This window comes from Phyllostomus discolor, chromosome 3 (assembly GCF_004126475.2).
Source record: "Phyllostomus discolor isolate MPI-MPIP mPhyDis1 chromosome 3, mPhyDis1.pri.v3, whole genome shotgun sequence".
NCBI lineage: Eukaryota > Metazoa > Chordata > Mammalia > Chiroptera > Phyllostomidae > Phyllostomus > Phyllostomus discolor.
The window spans coordinates 196,046,691-196,067,611 of record NC_040905.2 but is presented as its reverse complement, the minus strand read 5'-3'; the positions used below and the strand labels follow the sequence as shown (position 1 = coordinate 196,067,611).

General features: G+C 40.6%; 1 protein-coding gene across 3 annotated transcripts in view; it reads left to right on the top strand.

Moving 5' to 3' along the window:
- ECPAS (Ecm29 proteasome adaptor and scaffold) overlaps window positions 1–20,921 on the top strand; it is a 100,624-nt gene that overhangs the window by 44,302 nt on the left and 35,401 nt on the right. For all 3 annotated transcript variants that reach the window (XM_028506366.2, XM_028506362.2, XM_036022046.1), the window contains exons 8-21: window positions 325–406; window positions 2,781–2,900; window positions 8,666–8,751; window positions 8,989–9,067; window positions 10,861–10,910; window positions 11,919–11,985; window positions 12,089–12,211; window positions 14,238–14,341; window positions 14,748–14,871; window positions 15,692–15,772; window positions 16,921–17,140; window positions 17,589–17,680; window positions 19,366–19,500; window positions 20,253–20,415. In XM_028506366.2, the coding sequence (XP_028362167.1) occupies window positions 325–406; window positions 2,781–2,900; window positions 8,666–8,751; window positions 8,989–9,067; window positions 10,861–10,910; window positions 11,919–11,985; window positions 12,089–12,211; window positions 14,238–14,341; window positions 14,748–14,871; window positions 15,692–15,772; window positions 16,921–17,140; window positions 17,589–17,680; window positions 19,366–19,500; window positions 20,253–20,415 (1,526 nt within the window). The remainder of the gene's footprint in view (window positions 1–324; window positions 407–2,780; window positions 2,901–8,665; window positions 8,752–8,988; window positions 9,068–10,860; window positions 10,911–11,918; window positions 11,986–12,088; window positions 12,212–14,237; window positions 14,342–14,747; window positions 14,872–15,691; window positions 15,773–16,920; window positions 17,141–17,588; window positions 17,681–19,365; window positions 19,501–20,252; window positions 20,416–20,921) is intronic.

Sequence of the window (20,921 nt, the reverse complement as noted above, 5' to 3'; positions counted from 1 at the left end):
TTGAGGAGCCGGGCTCAGTTGGGGCCGCTCACTCCAGGGCACTGGCCCTGAGAGCGTAGGCGCCTGCTCCAGAGTGGGACCGCGCTGGGCCCTGACCCAATGCTCTGTTGAGTCAAGGTGGGATAAGGGACTTTTTTTTTTTCTGTTTAAAAGCGAACTTTGATGGAAGTTAATCTCTTTCCTTTCCTTCTCTTTTGTAATGCCAGTTGTGCATTTCATTTGTGTGTTTTTAACTATTTCTTTTGGTAACTGGGGCTGTGATTTTTTGAAATCATTGAAGTGAGAGGAAAAAAAGTTAACAAGTTGTGTTGAAACCTTCTGCAGCTTGATTGACTGGAATAACCCCGCCATCATTAATAAGATGTACAAGGTCTACCTTGGAGATATTCCACTGAAGACAAAAGAGGTAGGTGGTGGTGGTTCGTTCTCACATCGTCATAAAAAGCACTTTGTTGACATGAGCTCTGTGTATTTGAACATTTCTTTCCTGTTTATTTTGACTCATGCTGAACCTAAGCTGCAGGAAATAATAGTTTTAAACCATGCTAGTCTAGGCAGATTAAAATCTCCTGGTTAACTTAGTTTACCTGATCTGGTGTCTTCAGTTCAGGTGCTTGAATGATGATGATTGTCTAGATCGGGAATCAGTGAACTTCTTTCTGTCAGTGTTTTGGGCTTTGGTGGCTGCGCGGCTGCTGCCCCCTCCCCGCCCCCAGCCCTGACGTGACCTGAGAGCCACCGCAGGCCGCATGTGACTTCATGAGCATGGCTGTCTCCCCCTACGACTGTAGGGATGCTGAGATTCGGATGTCCTGTAATTTTTATGTATTGTGACATGTTACTATTTTAAAAAAATCATTTAAAAATGAAAACCTGTTCTTGACTCGCAGGCCTCACGGAGGCAGACGATGGGCCGATTTGGCCCGAGGGCTGTACTGTGTTGGCCCCTGGTCGAGAATCCAGGCAGCGACTCTCAACCTTTTTAATCTTCTGGCACACATATACTGATCACTAACATTTTGCAGAACACCAGAAAAATATTCCTTGCTGATCTGACAGAAAAATAGATATAATTTCAATTCATTCACACTGGACGGCTGTTGTGCTGGCTGTTGTCATTTTTTTGTTTGACAATGTAGGGAAAAGAGGTTAGGGCCCCTGACGAAACAGTCAGGGATTGCACGTTTTAAAAATTCATGTGGTGCACCAGTTGAAAATCGCTGATCTAGAGCAACAGGTAGGTTCCTCTGAAGCCTTGAAGTAAAATGTTTGCTTAATAACATGTTAGGTTTAGTGCAGTGTGTTTAAAAGAGTTCCAAGTCCAAACCCAGACATACAGGAATTATTTGCTTGTTTTTAAACAGTGAAGAGTTGTTTTGAAAATCATTATTAGCTCCAGTTAGATGAAACTGAGTGTGATGTAGCAGAGAGAACAATGAACTGGGAGTTGGGTCCCTGCCCCCATCCACACGCCTGTAGTGACTGCCCACGGTAAATGTTCTGTGGAGGGGATGTTGGGCTAATCTGATCACGAACTTCCCCGGGCCTCGTGTTCACTGTGTAACAAACTGAGGGGCTGGGTTAGATCAGTGGTTCTCAGAGTGTGGTCTGGGGACCTGTGTTGGGTCACAGAGACTTGTAGGGTCCAGGAAGGCAAGCAGTCATGTTTGTACCAGCCGTGCAGAAGCAGTGGGAGGTGTGCCTGCTGGGTCCCGGCAGGAATCAGAGCTGTGTCTCTAAATAATATTAACGGTCATGCTGTCCTTCACTGTTAGCATTCATGGTAAAAAAAAAAAAAGAAAAGAAAAAGTAGCTTTACTTAAGGAGATCCTTGATGTCGATATTGAGACACATGCCTGGCAGGTATTTCTTCAAAATGAAAAAATGAAGCTTCAAGAAAAACAACATGATTTATTGGCAGCGATAAATGTCGAGCTTTCAAGCAAAAACTAGAATTTTGGAAAAGATGGATTCGTTGGAATGAGCTTGACAGCTTGTCTGTATGTCCTGACTTTTTTGATGAGATGGGTGGTAGTGTTTTTCTTTTCTTAAAATGGGTGCATTTTAAAAAGACATCACAAACTCAGTGAGCCAGTGTTTTCCAAATGACCTGTGTTGTTACAGAAGCACACGAGATGCTTAGACCTGTGGGACTGAGTGTAGCAGAGAATGCCAGAGTTCAGGGGTTCCAGACCCAAGTGGCTGCCCACCCTTAACCAGTGATTGTCCTGTTTGGGTGTAGTAACAAAGGTTGTCCACAATTACCTGAAAAGGCCGAAGTTATCCTCACTTTCCATCCACATATCTGTGTGGAGCTGGTGTTTTAAAAATATTTTTAACCAAAACAATATATCACAACACACTGAATGCAGAAGAAGATAAAAGAATCCAGCCGTCTTCTGTTAAGGTGGACAGAAGATTTACAGAAAATGTTAAATAATGCCACTCTCTCAGTACAGTTTTTTATTTTGGAAAATAATAGTTATTTTTCTTAACATATGTTACTTATGAAAATCTGTAATGGGTTTATGAATATTATGTTAAAGTGAATAAGTATTTAAAAACCTCTCAGTTTTAGCTCTAATTTAATCAATATTGGTAGGTATTCCAACATAAACAAAAGCTCTTTGGAACCTTTACGAGTTTAAAGTAATTTTTAAGAGTGAAACATGGATTTTGAAACAAATTTGAGAGACCACTGATTTAGATGTTCTCTCATGACTTTTGCAGTTTATAATAATTTTGAATTTCTGAGTTACGACCCAAAATGTTTTTGACAGGGAGCAGTTCTGAAGCCAGAGCTGAAAAGAGACCCCGTCAGCACCAGAGTCAAGTTAAAGATCGTGCCCCATCTCCTTCGTTCTAGACAAGCTGCGGAGACGTTCCCGGCCAACATTCAGGTAACTCGTCCTTTCAAGAGAAAAGTGGCCTGTTTGTTTAAGTGGAGAAGAAACTGCATTAGTGGGTGTTCAGGAGGTAGGTTGATGTGTATAACAAGATCAGTGAGACTCTATTTTTTTTCTGTCTCAAGTTTAGCTACAGAAGTGACTAAAAAAATTTTAGCACATATAATATATAAATTTACCATTCACCCTAAATGTAGGATGATGATCTCTTTCGAACCAGTGTTTTTCTGATTGGCTTTTCGGCAAAAATGGTCCCACTAGAAACTTGGTTACTTAAGAGGAAAAATGAGTCATTCTTAATTGAAACCCCACAAAAAGGTAATGATTCTGGTTCTCGATGTCTTCATCTCCCTGCACCTCATGCTGATGTTAATTGAGACCGTCGCTTGTTTTGGTTGTTGCAGGAATCTTCTGCCTTGTTCCCCTGCCTGTAGTCTTGCCCATAGCTGGTCTCTTTCCTGTGTTGCCTCCAGAGACACTTTTGCAGTTAGAAATCCTTGTAGTCTTAGTCAGTGTGGGATATAAGCCCCTCCACGAGAGCCCTTGCCTTTTGTCCAGGTGATGACCTGCTCGGCTCTGGAGGCAGGCAGATCTGAGTATGCAGCTGATCCTTGAATAACACAGGTTTGAACTGTGTGGGGTCCACTTATACCAAGGTTTTTTTCAATAAAAACTGTAAATGTATTTTCTCTCCCTGATGATTTTCTTAATGTTTTCTTCTTCTAGCTTAATTCACTGTAAGAATACAGTGTATAATACATATAGTATACAATATATATTGATTGTTTGTGATATCAAATAGCCTTTTGGTCAATAGTAGGTTCTGAGTTTTTGAGGAGTCAAAGTTCTATATGGACTATTTTTTGTCTTCACCTGAGGACATGCTTATTGATTTTAGAGAAAGGAGAAGGGAGGGAGAGAGGGAGGGGAAGAGAGAGGGAGAAACATATTGATGCCGGAGAAACATCACCAAACCCTCAACCCAGGTTTGTGCCAGATGACACATAACTGGGAATTGAACCCCCAACCTTTGGCTCCCAGGACAACGCTCCAGCCAACTGAACCTCACTGGCCAGGGCCATACATGGATTTTCAGCTGCCCTGGGGGGGGTGAGCGTCTGTGCCCCTAACCCCGTTGTTGTTAAAGGGTCAACTATAATTTGTCATTAGTATTTGCTTTTTATCTTAAATAAGCCTTAGGGTTTTTTCCTGCTTTTCTTTAAAACTTTTAAGAATCTGTGAATGGATGTAGTAATAGCAGCTACCTCACTGCAGCGTTGCAAAGACGGAATGGGACACTAGAAGGCGTAGAGCGCAGTGGCTAGTGCTTAGTCGTGAAGTGTTTTGGGAAATGGTGACATGTTAGCGGTCATGTCCCTTCTGGTCTCATACCTCACCAGCCCCTTGTCTGTCCTGTCTTGTCCTTGTGCTCCAAGCCAAGATCGTTGCTCTTTAAACGTGGTCTTCTTGTGGCTCTGAGTCTCCACCCCTGATGCTCCCTCTGCCTGGCATAGCTCCCCGCCCCCTTCTGGCCTCCCAGACATCTGCTCGTGTTGCAGGAATCACTCACGTGTGCCTTCCGTCGGAAATGTCCCTGTTTCCTGCCCCCCGCCCCTTTCAGTCCCAAGGAAAGAACACTTCTTTGTGTTCGCTGTATGGTGGACGCAGACTTCTGTCTTAACCATCTGTGCCTTGGAAGGCTTATTTGTTTAAATGGCTGCTTCCTCTTTCTACGTGATAAAACTTTTGTTCCCAGTGCCTGGTACTCTGATATCTGACTAATTTCAAGTACTCTGGTGTATGTCTTGAGGGAAACATAAAATCACCAGAGCTTCTTTCATTTCACTTTTTAAGCACTGTTTCCCAGGCAGTGTCTTGATAATTTTGGTTCAGAAAATTTGGTTGTAGTAACAATGCATTATATAATAAGCAGCTAGAATTTTGTGACAAAATATTCATAGACCTCTTGCAGCTGTACACTTTATTTGCAGTATTTTTGTATCTTGAAAATAGGTCCTAAAATTTTGTACATTCAAAGACAAACTTTTTGGCTACCACCTATAAACATTCTTCCTTTTTTTATATTCCTGTTTCTAACGCTGGCATTACTATTCTACATAGTTGGCCCTACCCCTTTCTTCTCCACCTGTCAATCACAGAATCCTTCAAAGGTAGCTTCTTATCAGATACCAGTAGGTTTAACTAAGCACACGTTACCTCACCTTGATTTTGAACATACGAAAGCAACTTGCATAATTCTTCACATGTTGTGTGTGTACCAGGAATTTTATTTTTTCCTCACAAAACATTAATGTTCTAATTAATTCCTTGCTTCTATTACCTGACTATATTGTTCTATATAATACAGCATTTTCACATTAATTTTCTAAAAAATGTCTTCCAAATAATGTAGCACTTGATTATATTGGGTTGGCCCATAAGTTCGTTTAGTTTTTTTTGTATGATGGCTCTAGTAGTGCTTAGCTGTATTTAACTTCATTTGAAACAATTTTGTTAGATTGCATTGTGATAACTATCATATCAGCATGCATTAAAAAAGAAACTTACACAGTTGATGAATTTTTAAAGTACATTTTATTGATTATGCTATTACAGTTGTCCTAATTTTTTCCCCTTTATCCTTCTCCACCCTGCAACCCCCACCCTCCAGCATTCCCCCCTTAGTTCGTGTCCATGGGTTGTACATATACGTTCTTTGGCTTCTCCATTTCCTATACTATTCTTAACCTCCCTCTGGCTATTTTGTACCTACCATTTATGCTTCTTATTCCCTGTACCTTTCCCCCTATTCTCCCTCCTCCCCCTCCCCGCTGATAACCCTCCATGTGATCTTCAATTCAGTGATTCTTTTCCTGTTCTAGTTGTTTGCTTAGTTTTAGTTTTTGTGTTTTTTTAGGTTTAGTTGTTGATAGTTATGAGTTTGTTGTCATTTTACTGGTCATAGTTTTGATCTTCTTTTTCTTAGATGAGTCCCTTTAACATTTCATATAATAAGGGCTTGGTGATGATGAACTCCTTTTACTTGACCTCATTCTGGGAAGCACTTTATCTGCCCCCCCATTCTAAAAGATAGCTTTGCTGGATAGAGTCATCTTGGATGCAGGCTCTTGGCCTTTCATGACTTTGAATACTTCTTTTCAGCCCCTTCTTGCCTGTAAGGTTTCTTTTGAGAAATCAGCTGATAGTGTTATGGGAACTCCTTTGTAGGTAACTGTCTCCATTTTTCTTGCTGCTTTTAAGACTCTCTCCTTATCTTTTATCTTGGTAACAATTTTGATGTGCCTTGGTGTGTTCCTCCTTGGGGCCCGTTTCTCTGGGACTCTCTGGGCTTGCTGGACTTCCTAGAAGTCTATTTCCTTCACCAGATTGGGAAGTTTTTCTTTATTATTTGTTCAGATAAGTTTTCAATTTCTTGCTCTTCCTCTTCCCTCCCTATGATTCAGATGTTGGAACACTTAAAGTTGTCCCAGAGGTTCCTGAGCCTCTCCTCATTTTTTTGAATTCTTGTTTCTTCATTTTGTTCTGGTTGAATGTTTATTTCTTCCTTCTGTTCCAAATTGTTGATTTGAGTCCCAGTTTCCTTCCCTTCACTGTTGGTTCCCTGTGTATTTTGCTTTACCTCAACTTGTGTAGCCTTTATGTTGCAACTGAGCTCAATCAATTCTGTGAGTATCCTGATTACCATTGTTTTGAACTCTGTATCAGATAGGTTGTCTGTCTCCTGGTTGCTTAGCTCTTTTTCTGGAGTTTTGATCTGTTCTTTCACTTGGGCCATATTTCTTTTTCTCTGTGCCTGTTATGTTATAGGGAGGCAGAGCCTTAGGTATTTGCCAGGGCGGAGCGACCCTCTTTGCTATGTGGTGGCACTGTCTGGGGTGGGGGGCAAACAGGGAACAATGCCGCTAGCTTACTCTACTCTGTCCCCACTTTACAACGAACTCTCCTTTGAGACTGGGAGTTTCTCCTGCCTTCACAACCCCTGTGGTATTTTACCACTGGAGGTTTTGAGTCTCTAGTTTCCTGGTGAGCCAGGCCCTCCTTGCCAGTGGGGTCCGCTGCTTTGCAATGGGTCCTCTTCACCTGCTCTGCTGCCTGTCTCTACCCCTCCTGCTGATTTGGATGAATGTTTCTTTAACTCCTTGGTTGTTGGATTTCCATGCAGTTTGCTATTCTGGCAGTTCCGGTTGCTATTCTGGCAGTTCCGGTTGCTTTTTGTTTTTAGATTGGTTGTTACCCTTCTTTTGGTTGTGTGAGGATGTGAAGTGTTTCTAGCTACGCCTCCATCTTGGCCAGAACTCACAATTGGTACATTTTTGTGTAGCTATTTAAATATTGAAGATGGAAGAAGATAATGCAACATTTTTGGCATACCATGCTTTAATTATTTCAAGAAAGGTAAAAAAAGCAACTGAAATGCAAAAAACAATCTGTATAGTGTGTGGAGGAGGTGCTGTGACTGATTGAGCATGTCAAAAGTGGTTTGAGAAGTTTCGTGGTACTACTGATATTTCAGCCAAATAATTATTTGCTATGGGGCTGTCTTATGCATTGGAAGATGTTTAGCAGCACCCCTGGCTTCTACTCACTAGAAGCCAATAGCGGGAGATACCCTGCATCCTCAGAATACCCACATCAATAAAGTTATTGGTGAAAATGAAGAGCGTGTCTTTTATTTTATGGAAAAAACCATACGGACTTTTTGGTCAACCCAGTATATGGTTTTATGCCATTTTTTATGCATGCACTCAACTCTTCAACAAGGTTGAGTGCCCTGATGATAGTAAGGCTTGCCTTCTCTGTGCCTCACAGCCCCTTGCATAGTGTTGATTATACAGCAGGGGTTCAATACTATGTCCAGTCACTTGTTATTGTTAAGTGTTCAATAAAATCAGAATACAGTTAGTAGTTTTAGGAAACAGTATGGTTTTTTTTAAGTGTAAGATTCTTTCCCATAAAAAGTAGAAATTTGAGGAGTTTAGATTTCTTTGATGTTGATGCTTAATATCTGAAACCTCTGGATACTCCACAAGCCTCATGTACTGTGTGATATTTTTGCTGTCTAGACAGAACTACATAGTACATGGAGCTCCTGTACCTATTTTGCCCTGGCTGGTGTGGCTTAGTTGGGTGGAGCATCATTCTGTAAACCAAAGGCTTACGGGTTTGATTCCTGGTTAGGGCACAGGCCTGGGTTGCAGGTTTGGTCTCTGGTTGTGGCCCATACAGAGGCACCCAATCGATGTTTCTCTCTCTCTCCCCCACTCCCTCTCCTCTTCTCCCCTCTCTCTTCCTTCTCCTTCCTCTCTCTCTGGAATAAAAAAAAAAAGAATGTTTTAATTTCTATATTTTCCATGAGGTTTTTTAAAATAACTTGTTCTAAATGTGATTTAGAGACCTCATTCCCCCCAGATGATCTCACCTGCTCGTGTCCTCTGCGCGGCACGAGTGGCCGTGTGGTGGCCCCTGCAGTCTGTGTGACTCTCTGGTGGCAGAGCCCCAGGTTTCGCAGACTCGGGAGAGCAGGCGTCGTGTTTGTCACCCAGCAGACTGTTGACCGGAGCTGCTGACTGGCTTGCTCAGTTTGTCAGCTCAGATGTGTGCGTGTGTTAAAGAGAACCGCGTTCATTCTGAAGAACAAGGTGCAGTGCGAAGAGGTGCTGTCGAATCCTGGCATTTGAGGATACTCCGTGACTCTTGGTATTAACTGGCATTCTTGACCACTAGCTTCTTTCTCACAGGTGGTGTACGACGGACTTTTTGGTACGAATACGAATTCAAAACTAAGAACATTGTCCCTGCAGTTTGTGCATCACATTTGCATAACGTAAGTTTTGGGAGCTATTCGACTGTCAAGTTTTCCAGCTGTTGGAGCGATCAAATGATTCAAGTGTGTCTTTTCTAGAAAAAAATCACATTTGCTCTTTAAAAAAAAATTCAGATTTTAATAGCTGGTTTTAATTTATTTCAGTTGCTGCTAATTATTTTAAGTAATTATCTGAAAATGTATGTAATTACGAGATTCTTATCTTGCTTTGTGTGTATGTGCTGTTTTCTTTTGAAGTTGTCCAGAAATCAAGATTAAGCCATTAGGTCCAATGCTTTTGAATGGTCTCACCAAGCTAATCAATGAATATAAAGAAGTAAGTGGCTTGTCTCAAATTTTGTTAATATTTTATATTTTAAAGTATTTTCTGTTAAAACTTTTCTGGTCTACGTGTTGGTTCAGTTAGTTACAGCTCGATATTGTACCATCATTTCCTAACATTTTTACCTGAAGTGGTGCAAATTGAAGAAATTACTGGCATCTTTTTCTTTTTCTTTTGGAAATAGGGGATAAAAACTGGTATGAATCTTCAGGGGTTTTATCACTTTAACATTTTGAAAAAGAAATACATCGTATTCTACTTTTAGGCACTCTGTAAAGTGGAATGAAAATAATTAAATTTTATTTATGATTTATTTCTGTATGAGTCAATTTGGATTTTCTTATATTGAGAAATAGTGTTATTTCTTAGAATCTTGGATTTTACTGATTCAGAATTCTATCAAAACATGCATTCAGTAAATTTTTGATTCCTTAAACTAAGTTGGATGAGGATTTTTTTTGGATTATAGCGTTTCAAATCTTGTTGTTTGTTCCTGCTGTGTCCCTCTTACTATCTCCAGTATTTCAGGGAACTTGCTTAAAAAAGCAAGGTTTTAAGAACTCCAGTTAGCATTATTTTCCTTGGTCTTAGCTAAACACGAATGCATGTTTGTAATAGTATAGGGATTAAGGTTTTGCCACTTGGAGTTAGAATTGAGCTCGAATCCTAATTTGGTTCTTTGGTGAGTCACTTAAATTCTTTGGACCTTTGTTCTTTATTAGAAAAACAAAAATAATAATGCCACTTAATTGAATTATCATGAACATTAAATGAGGTGATACATAAATTATTTAGCATAATGAAGGCACAGTAGTAGATGTTATTAGTAGTGAAGAGCTGTTCATTTGTCGTGCATTTGTACTTGGGGGCAGTGTCAGGCCTGGCTCTCCTGTCTTCTACTGTAGAGCGCTCGTGTGGTTTCTAAGGTCTAGAAACAAGATTATTTTTATGGCATAGATAATCAGATGACTTGGATGGTTGGTAGAAATAAAAATGCTTTGGGGCCTTTTGGGAGAATCTGTATATTTAAAAATAGGGTAGCGAGGCCAGAGAAGCCACAGGATCTGAATCCCTTTACCTCCAGATGACACCTGTATGTCTTCCCCATGGTGAATGCATGAAATTGAATCCATAAGAATGGCCATCTAGGTGTGGGTGAGGGAATCCTGTGTCAAATGTATAAACTGCAACTCACAGAGGTGTTATTTTGTTCTTAGTAATCAGACAGTCGGTTTACATAAAACCATGTAAAATTCATTTGAGGAGGCGACCTCACTAACTCACGTGGTGACTGTGAACCTTTTAACTTGTTACAGTGGAAATGAGAAGTGCAGATTGTAAAAGAATCGCTCACTGTAATTTTGGGTGATAAAAGGAGGATCTTCACTTGTTGCATGAGTGGTGAATTTTCTAATAAGTTAATAGGCTGTCTTCCGAGTGTGTTGAAGATGAATTTTGGTGTTTGCAGGCTACATAGTGTTGAAAATATCCTGAACTTAGCACCAGCTAGGAGAACCTTTTCATATGTGACCACTGCATTTTCCTTTTGGAGTGTGTTGGGATAAAAGGTTTTGTTTGTTTTCCTTTTAGTAGTGTGATAAAAACTCTGGGTTTGGACTTCTTCTGTTTGCTTTGTTCAAATCATGCAGTTAGGCAGAGTGGCACTAGGTTTACCAAGGAGTAAAATAATGCATATAAATGCAGCAAAAGGTTTTGCCGTTTACTGTGTTTTTTTTTGTTTTGTTTTGTCTATTTTTTGTTCTTGTTTTTTTCTTCTTAATTTCAAGGACCCTAAGCTACTGTCAATGGCATATTCAGCTGTTGGAAAACTCTCCAGGTGAGTAAACTCTCTTTTCAGTGACAGGTACCCTGTTGGTAAACTAAGAAATTATGTGGCATTTAGTAATGGAAGGAGAATACGTTTGTTGTGATTCTGAAAGGAAATGTATTTAATGGCCATGGAGTATTTAGAAATGTCTTCCTTGTAGCAGGAAAATGATGGGGGAAATTTTAATTTAGACTTGAGGATATGCTACCATATTAAATGGTGGTCTTGAAAGGAGATTTTGAACTGGATTGTGTCACAATGGGTTCCACTTTCTTGTATCCAAGAGACATTTTATTGACCATAAGTGTTACTGTTGCTACTTACTACCAGTCTTTATAACCCCCCTAATCAAGGTTTTGCTAGTGACTCTCTTTTCTGATAGTGTTACATTTTGATTCTGAGTGGCCCTGTTTCCAAAGATGGATTTTTTCTTTCTGCTTAGTATAATTTTCTCCTTCTAGTTCCTCCTGGTTTCCTCTTCTTTCACCATATTTCAAAGCAGAGAGATAGAGGTACAGCATCCTCAGTGGCACCAGGTGCTGCTTGTAGCCCCGGCGCAGGTTCTGTTTCGGCCTGTGTAGACTAGGTCTTGCTCTTCTGTTCTCTGCAGGGAAAGGAGCTTTGGGACTCGGAAAAAAGGCACCCGAGGTCAGCTGATGCAGGCAGGGTGGTCAGCAAACCTTGCCCCTTGTCCTTTGGCATGAAGTAACAAAGCCCCTCATCATAGTAGCCTTTAGTTTAACTAGCAATTTGGCCTTAATTATCTATTAAAATCAGAAATGTTAACTGAATGCATGGAATATAAAGAAGAGAATATCTGGATAATGTGTATATTAATCAAGGGTTACTTGGATTAGACAGCGGAGGGAGTCAATATTTATATGGGTAGGTAATCTGATGATGGCGACATGGTCTTTAGAGATGAAACGCCAAGTTCAGGATCATTTGTGATTAATTTTGTTTTCTTCCGTCTCACGGAGGTTTCTGATCGTAGTGATGGTCTTGTATCTCTTGCAGCCGAATGCCCCATCTATTCACGAAGGACATAGCGCTCGTGCAGCAGCTTTTTGAAGCCCTGTGTAAGGTAGGGCTTACAAGCTCATGCTTTTGGGCATGTTCTTGCTTTCCATGTGGATGCTTACCTGGAAACCCAGAAAGGAGGGAAACACTTTTTATTATCTTTGTAGGAAGAGCCTGAGACCCGACTTGCCATCCAGGAAGCATTGTCCATGATGGTTGGAGCTTACAGCACTTTGGAAGGAGCGCAGCGCACCCTCATGGAGGCGCTTGTGGCCTCGTACTTGATAAAGGTGGGTCTGACACAGAAACCCTTAACGGCTGGAGTAGGTTCGTGTTAGTTACACTTTTAAGAACAAAGTCTGACTTGCTTTTTGCTTGAATTATCTTGCTAATTAAGAGGACTGTTTGCCTTCCCTTGGAGTGTGATTTATGATCTCTAGAGTTTGAATTTTTTGAGATGGTAATCTGGTTTCAGGGGAGGAGGAGGAGTGACATTCACAGAACCCTTGTGTTTAAAACTTCCCACAATGGAAAACTGTTCTTGACCTCACGTCCTCCAGTTTGGGAGTGTTTTGTCTTGGCTGGTGGCTGTGTACCACAGCCGGTGGTGGGGGAGTTCTCCAGGTGACGCTGGGGGAGGGGAGCCGAGGGAGGAGAGACCAGGTCTGTGGAGCGGAGCAGGCCGGTGGGAGGGAAGGAAGCCGGCGCTGCCGCACGGGCTCCTCTTCCTTCCGTTCCGCTTTGTCTGGCGTCCGCGGGCATTCGTAGAGTTGTGAGTATCCGTAGTTATGTGTCTACGACACATACGTACACGTGTGTGCACACTTCTTGTGTACAGTATAAAATATGTTTTTTTAGTCAGTTCTTTGTCCTTCATTTCTATGAATAGAAAGTGAGCGAGATTAGAAAAGGGAATGGTGTCAGAAGGCTTGGTGAGATTAATGTAAGTTGCATTTCTGAGATTTGGCTGGCTTATTTAATATATTGAGGGACTTATTAAAGGTTCAGAAAGGTCTCTCCAGTTTCTGTCAAAATATGACAGGGTAAGTATGTACACTCAGAAAGCTTATATATGGAGTCCCGTTGTCAAGTGCTCCTGGTGTACATGGTTCATGGTCATATACCATAGACAAAGAAGTACAGGCTTATTTGGAAGGTCAGAATACTTAGAAGTTTTTCTCGGTAACCCACCAAGGAGATGTGATGCTTGTAGAATGCACGTGGCTGCTGTTTATATTTGTGCAGACAAATCACATAACAATATTACCAAGCCAAAGGTAATTTATTTTCTCAGCATACATTTAAGGTAACCCAGATACTAGGCTAAATTATATAGACTAGTTCTTAATATCATTGCTCTTTTTTAAAAAAACATTGTTTGTTTATTTTTAGAGAGAGGGGAAGGGAGGGAGAAAGAGAGGGAGAGAAACATCAGTGTGCGGTTGCCTCTCATGTGCCCCTAACTGGGGACCTGGCCCACAACCCAGGCATGTGTCCTAACTGGGAATTGAACATGCGACCTTTGGATCATAGGCTGGCACTCAATCAACTGAGCCACACCAGCCAGGGTATTATCATTACTCTTTTAAGTAGCTGAAGGAATGCTAAAGAGCAAGAATAGCTGAATGAATGGGACCGTATATATTTTTTAATATCTCTTATCCCACTTATGTTGTGACTGGATGAATGACCTAGGTGGAACGTACATGAAAATAAAGCTTTTAGCATCGTTAGATTCTACAATTGCTTTTCTGGTTGAACCTTGTCTTCCTAGATTATTGATCTATTTAAGTTAATTGAATACATTTATGTAGTTGAAACTGTGCTTGGGAGTAAGCTTTAACTTTAGAGCTAATCTGAAAGAGCTGGAGATGTTTTGCTTCAAACTGGTAGGGATTCCAAGTAAGCGCTGTTTGTGTTCCTGGCAAAATACCTGAACGTCACTCCAGTGACTCAGAGTTTGAGAGTTGGGAAAGCAGAGGTGGTGGCCCTGGTCCCAAGGTCTGGCTGAGGATGTGCGTGTGCAAAGGAATTCTCTGGCGGCGATCTTCGTGGGTTTTCCTGCTTGACTGGGGAGGCCTTCTTCGATCATGAAAGTACTTCTTAAGTGATATCACTGTCCAAAGTCATGATAGTGCCATGATTAAAAGTCTTAGGTGAATGCTTTGTCTTGATTGTATTTATTTAGACATATTTATTGAAACAACTTAGATTTTTATCATTTACAATTAAGATGACTCATCTTGACTGGAATGAGTTGTTAATTTTTTAAAAAATCTGTGTGGTTTTTTTTGTGTCTGTTTATGTGTCAAATAGCCTGAAGTTCAAGTTCGACAAGTGGCTGTGAAATTTGCCAGCACAGTGTTTCCCTCAGATCATATCCCTTCCAGATACTTGCTCCTCCTAGCTGCAGGAGACCCGTAAGTTTTCAAAGGTGTTCATTTTAATTCGGGTTCTTTTTAAATCTGTTTGAAATTTACTAAAATTATGTTGTTCGTAATGTTGGTCTATGGAATGTAGAAGCAATTAATGAAAGAGTTAAAAGTATGGCCCTTGGTATGATGTAAATCTATAGTCATAGCCTGTCTTGTTTCTGTCTGTGGGTAAAATTAAAAAGTGCAGGCCACATGACTCTTCAAATCTCATGAAACTGCCTGAGAGAAGTAATTTTTTATAATGTATCTTATAACTCTGCTTAGGTAGCCAAGGATATATGTAAGGCGTTTTCTCAAAACCCCAGTGGCCAAATGAAATTGCTGTTCTTTGTCTTCAAATGACCATTCTGCAATTGGTGAAATTTATTTCTTATTTTTATTTGTCTGGAAGACGGGAAGAAGTTCATGGAGAAGCACAACGAGTGTTAAGGTGTCTTCCTGGTAGAAACAGAAAAGAAAGTGCTTCTAAGCAGATGCCTTCTTTCCCCGAAATGGTGTATTATATTCAAGAAAAGGTATGGCATTTAACTTCAGATAATTAGACTTACATAATGGATGGTGAAAATAAGCATACAAATTTAGCTGACACATTTAAAATGGTATCACTAGATGTTGAGTAGTGGTAATGCTCCTAACAATGCCAATATTTACAATAAGAGGAAGGTCCAAAATAAGAGAAAACTATACTTCTTAGATTGATCTGTTTTGCCCAAATCTGAATTGCTCACAATTCCTTTTATGCTCTTTATCACTTCGGCTGTACTTGAAATTTTTTTCCTTGGTATGACTTGCTTAAAAATACATCTCCTTTTTATTTTTTATGACATTATTTAAGGCATCTTAAGTGTAAGAATGATGCAGGGAGCAGTCCAGATTTTTTCCACTGTGATGATCGGAGAACATCAGGTCTGCTTTTTCGGGTCTCCTGCTCTTGCCCAGTGTTCTCTGTGGGTACATTAGAGGGTGGTGGCAGTCCTGCCCCAGCCTCGGTCCCGTCCTATGTTTTACCTTGGGGTTTCTTTGAGTTATGCGGGTGACTCCAGCATACTGTGCCTCTACTGCTGGTCCCCGCTCGACAGCATGAGGGAGTGGGAAGCTCAGTACCAAGCAGCCATGATTTTTTCCCCCATCACACAGTCCTGTTTGAAAACATGAGGAAGAAAATGGAACACGCCTGTCATTGAAGGTTTGAGGAACATGAACAATCAGCACGATTAATGGAAAAATGTTTGACTAGAAAAAACAGTAGCAAACAGTAATGTAGCTAGAAGAATTGAAGGACACATGTGCTCCATTTGTTCAGTAATTGTGTTTGTTTTGGGCTCATTTTGTTAGGCTTCCCATCGAATGAAAACACCAGCCAAGTACATGACAGGGACCACGGTCCTTCCGTTTAACCCAGCAGCCTTTGGAGAGGTAGGATTGGCATGTGCATTTTTGTGTTCTCAGTAAGCTCCTGTTGTGGTGTCCTTGTTCTTTATGGTTGTTGATTAGAAAAACAGCATTGGTAATTAGTATTATTTTTATTCATAGTGGAGTCTATGAATAATTTATCTCCGAGTTTCTCTTTATGAAAGAGCTGGATGCTCCACATTGATTACTATTGGGATTTCACAGCAAATTAGATTTGAGTGCTGGCCTGTGAACCAAAGGTCACCAGTTCGATCCCCAGTCCGGGCGCATGCCTGGGTTGCAGGCCAGGTCCTCAGTTGGGGGTGTGTGAGAGGCAACCACACATTGATGCTTCTCTCCTTCTCTTTCTCCCTCTCTTCCCCTCTCTCTAAAAATAAATAAAATCTTTTTAAAAAGCCAACAATATACTGAGGTTGTTTGGGTTATCTAGTTTTGAGGGTTGGATAGTGAGATTCACTTATTACATTTACTAACGGAGATTCTGTTGTTCAGTCATCGGCTGGCATTAATTATAATGACAAGAGTAAGATTACTCCCAGTGAAACGGCTGCCTGTCCTCTTTTAGTTATCAAGCAGGGAGCTCTAGGAGGACTGCTTTGTAGCCAGTTTACATCAGAGGTTTTTATTTTTCCTTGTAATGTGAATGTCACATTAGAGGTGTTACCTTTACTCTTCTGTAGTGATTGGCACCGTTTTCTCAAATTCTTGTGTTAGTGGACAGTAGATACAACTGGAGTTCCACAGGACTAGATGGTTTGCCTCGGGCATTGTTGGCTCAGTCAGTCTCTCTCTCTCCTCCCTTCTCTCTCTTTCTCTCTCTCACACACACACACCCTTTAAAAATGTAATGATTTTTCTTGTAATTTTTTAGACTTTAAAAGTTGAGTTTGCATTTGAACTCCATTAAATGCCATTAAAGCACACTGTTTGGATTTATAAAAGCTTGTTAGGTAAATTTTGTTCCATTAGGGTAATTTCCGTGCATATATTGAGTCATGTTTTTCAGCCTCTGTGAAGATTGTTGAATAGCTTTACGAAGGAGGTCGGGGATTCAAAACTGCAAGTTGTCAGTTTGAAGAATATCTTCCCACATGGATTTTTTTTTTTTTTTTGAGAAACTTACCTGGTGTTCTTCTTCCTTCTGTTTTTAGATAGTTCTGTACTTACGGATGTGCCTGGCTCACAGTGCGGGAGTGGTGCCCACCTCTCAGAGTTTGGCGGATATGCAAGATCACGCCCCCGCCATCGGACGCTATATACGGACTTTAATGTCAGGCAGCCAGGCAACGTCCTCATCCTCCAAGAGTGGAGAGACCAACCCTGTCCAGATCTACATCGGCCTGCTTCAGCAGCTGTTAGCAGGTGTAGGAGGTAGGAGGCGGTGACGCCGAGGACAGAGATACGCGTGTATATATAGCTCTCAAGACGGAATCTAATTTTAAAGTCAGCTAAGAATTTATAGCAAAAGTTATTCTCTCTTCACTACTGTTGTTGAACATTAGTCTGTTTCTTTTCTAAACTTAATCTGATTCATCCTTGATACACTGTTTCTCTTTTCAGAAAGAAATGGTAATAATAGATAATACATTTTTACTTTGGGAGTGGGTGTGAAGAACAGGGCATCTTTTTATAGATAGCTAGTCTGTTATAGTTATTCAAATTTGCTGTATTGAATCGCACACTGTGTTTAGGTAAATTTTTGTAGAACTGGAGAATGCCTCGTTAAGCAGTAGTCTTATCCTTTAAAGGAGTTTAATGATCCCTGAGTGTTTCTCTCTTCTCTTGAAACTAAAATCGTTCTGAATTCTCTCTTCCTTAGGCTTGCCGGTCATGTACTGTCTCTTGGAAGCCGTCTCAGTGTATCCGGAAAAGCTGGCCACCAAATTTGTAGACAAAACAGAATGGATAAAAGTATGTCCTGTGCACGTGCATGTCTCTTTGAATCTGTATAGCGCAAACATCAGTCTCATGATTTTCGTCTTCCTGCCGGGGCTCCTATGTGCTCTGCTGCCTTGAGGTCGTTTTCAAAACTCTCACCATCAAACACTTCCTGAGAAGCACGTAGGCATTGCGTCTCAGCGATCCATTCTCTAGTGAGAGTGGGGGATAAATTGAGACTCATGAGTGAAAAATAATGGTTTCTCTATTTTTTTAAAGTTTAATAGATTTGTATAGTTTAAGTAAAAAATATGTAAAATGTCTTCTGTCCAGAACTGTCTCCCACCTACCCAAAACCCCCAGCTTCCTGTCCCTCCCTTTCTCTTTGACAAATATGCATAGATCGTCACTTATTTATAGGTGGTGTATATTCTACTGTTTACTTATGCATATATGCACAAGTGAAAATACACATTTTAAATTCTTTCCATTCTTTTACATTATGTAGAGTGGTGATCACTTGGTTTCATGCCTTACTTTATTTTACTCAGTGCCACAATGTGCAGGTGTTCCTATATGATTACAGAGAGAGCATCTTCTTTGGTGACTTCATTGTTTTCCGTTGTTTAAATATGATGTATTTATTTTAGATCCTTGCTGACGGTCATTTAAGGTACTTGCAGTCCACTGCAATGAACGATCCATTATTCTGAATGTGGGGAAGCATAGTTTTTAGTTGGATTCTGTAGAATTGGTGTGGAGGACATGGGCTGTCGCAGCTTTGGTGGTGCCCGTCCGCACGGGAGGTGCCGGCTCCCATGCTTGCCGGCTGTGTGGGGCCGTGCTCCTGTCCTGTGGTCATGCTGAAAGAGTTGCCAGGGTTAGAGATGAAAATGCAAGATGTTCAGTTAAATTTGAATTTCAGTTAAACAGTGAATAATGTTCCCAATACAGCTGTGGTCTCATGTATTTTATGTACTTCTCGTGCTACATCATGAAGTTCTTTTGGAAACTGCAGCTTGAATTACGGTAAAATGCACAGACCGTCTCTTTACGTGTGAAGCACGAAGGGACGTCACTGGGAGGTGTGAGCTTTATACTTTTCTGGGAAATCTGCTCTCGTGAAATTTCTTCTAGTGTAGGAGGTTTTTATTCTTTGTGAATATTTGCTGATTTTAAACTGATGTTGGAGTTTTTGACTTTTGATCCTGTTGATCGGGGCTCATCAAACTCCAGTCTGTATGCCAAATCTGGCCTGTTTTCATACAGCCCGCAGGCTGAGAATGGTTTCTACATGTTTAAATGGTTGAAAAATAACCATGAGGTGAATAACGTTTCCTGACATGTGAGAATAGAGTGTCTGCATTTGTGGGTTTATTGACCGTTGCTGCCCTTGCACCACAGTGGCAGGCTGGAGTGGTGACAGAGACCGTGTGGCCCTCAAAGCCTGTTTGGCCCTTTACAGAAAGCATTTGACTTGTGTGTACGATCGTCTGTGTGTGAACTTCACTTGTTTTATCCTTGGTATCTGTGATGAAAATGCACAGATTTTGGTATATAATTCAACTTGTATTTTGAAATAATGGTTTGTGGTTTTTTTCATGCATTGAACAGTATAATGTATCATTTATTTTCTTAATCTGAAATGTTAGATGTTATCAGAAGGAAGATGAATATGTATCATTTACATGTGTATATGTCTTTTCCACACTGCTCAGAGTCTGATGAATAGCAGCAAAGAAGAGATGCGGGAGCTGGCGGCGTTGTTCTATTCTGTGGTGGTGTCCACGGTGTCGGGAAATGAGCTGAAGTCAATGATAGAACAGCTGATAAAGACTGCAAAAGATAATCATGTATGTTACCAGTGTGGTCTTCATTCTTCTTCGTGGGAGGTGGAATTTTACAAAAGGATTTAATGTATTTTTAGCTCTTGTGTTCTTTTTTGTAAAATGAACTGTTATGATTGTAAAGGTTAAATGAGGTAGATAATACATTGAGTCAGTTCACTCAATAAATTTGAGCACTTTGTGTTTCTGAAAGGCACTCTGTTTTGGGGTCTAGGGCTGTAGTGGGGAGTAAATACAGACGTTGCTGCCTATTATTGTGCCTGTTCTATCAGAAAACACTCTCAAAACCACGTGCTTTCAAATATGTTATTGCCGGCCTTGTGTTTGGAGGTTTTAGCAGTGAGAAGTAGTATCTGTTCATTGTATTTGGTTGGCAGTAGGGAGAAATCACACTTGAACATTATGATAGTGGAGCTACGTAAGTGCTGTAAGCTAGAAGGAAGTTTAGGTGCTGTAGCAACATGGAAGAGAGCCACCTCACCCAGAGCTGGCGTGGGAGTGGGATTAGGGATGCTGAATCTTGAAGTGAATCAAGACTCACCTTAGCTCCTTGGACTTAACCTATGTTAGAAACTCAAAATTTCCCTTACTCCCTAAGCCTGATTCATTAGCATCCAGTACAACCTCAAAAGATCACTTGATTTTTTTGGCCTTGTGGTTTGTTGGAGAGATGACTAATAAACACACAGCTATTTCAGTGTATTCTTGCAATTGGGAGAGAGCGACAGAGACATATGCTATTGTGTTGTTAAACTCAGAGCCCAGAGATACAGCATGGATCCTTGCTTGCGTTGGGATTCACAGTAGGAAGATATTTGGCCAAAAAGAAGATGAGAATGGCAGAGCAACAAGACCTGGAGACAAGTGCCGACTACCTGCCTGAGCAGGAGGAGCTCATTCAGAGCGCCACGGAAACAATAGGCAAGTAATGCGTTCACACTGACTTGGATGTTGCCGTTTTTTAATTAGGTTAAGATTTTTTTTACAGTGGTGAACTTTAAAGGCACAGACCTTTGCACAAAGCTTACACAATGCTAAAAAAAAAATTTCTGTGTTCTTAATAACAGTACAAGTACTCTTTCTGTACTATTTTCCTGTATGTTTTTATACAACAGAGGATTCTGTTATGGGAAAAACTTTAAACATTAAAAAAGGACACTACTCTATGCCCTGTTTCCATCATTTTTACTACTGAGTAAAAATTAACAAACTATCAACTAGAAGACACGGTAGACTTTGATTTTGTTTCACTGTCTTTTTTAAATATGTATTTTATTGATTATGCTATTACACTTGTCCCAGTTTTTCCCTGTTTCCCCCCTCCATCTGGTAACCCCTGTTTCCTGCAATAGTCCCCCCTCCCTTAGTTCCTGTCCATGGATCATACATGTAAGTTCTTCAGTACATTTCCTATATTGTCCTTAACA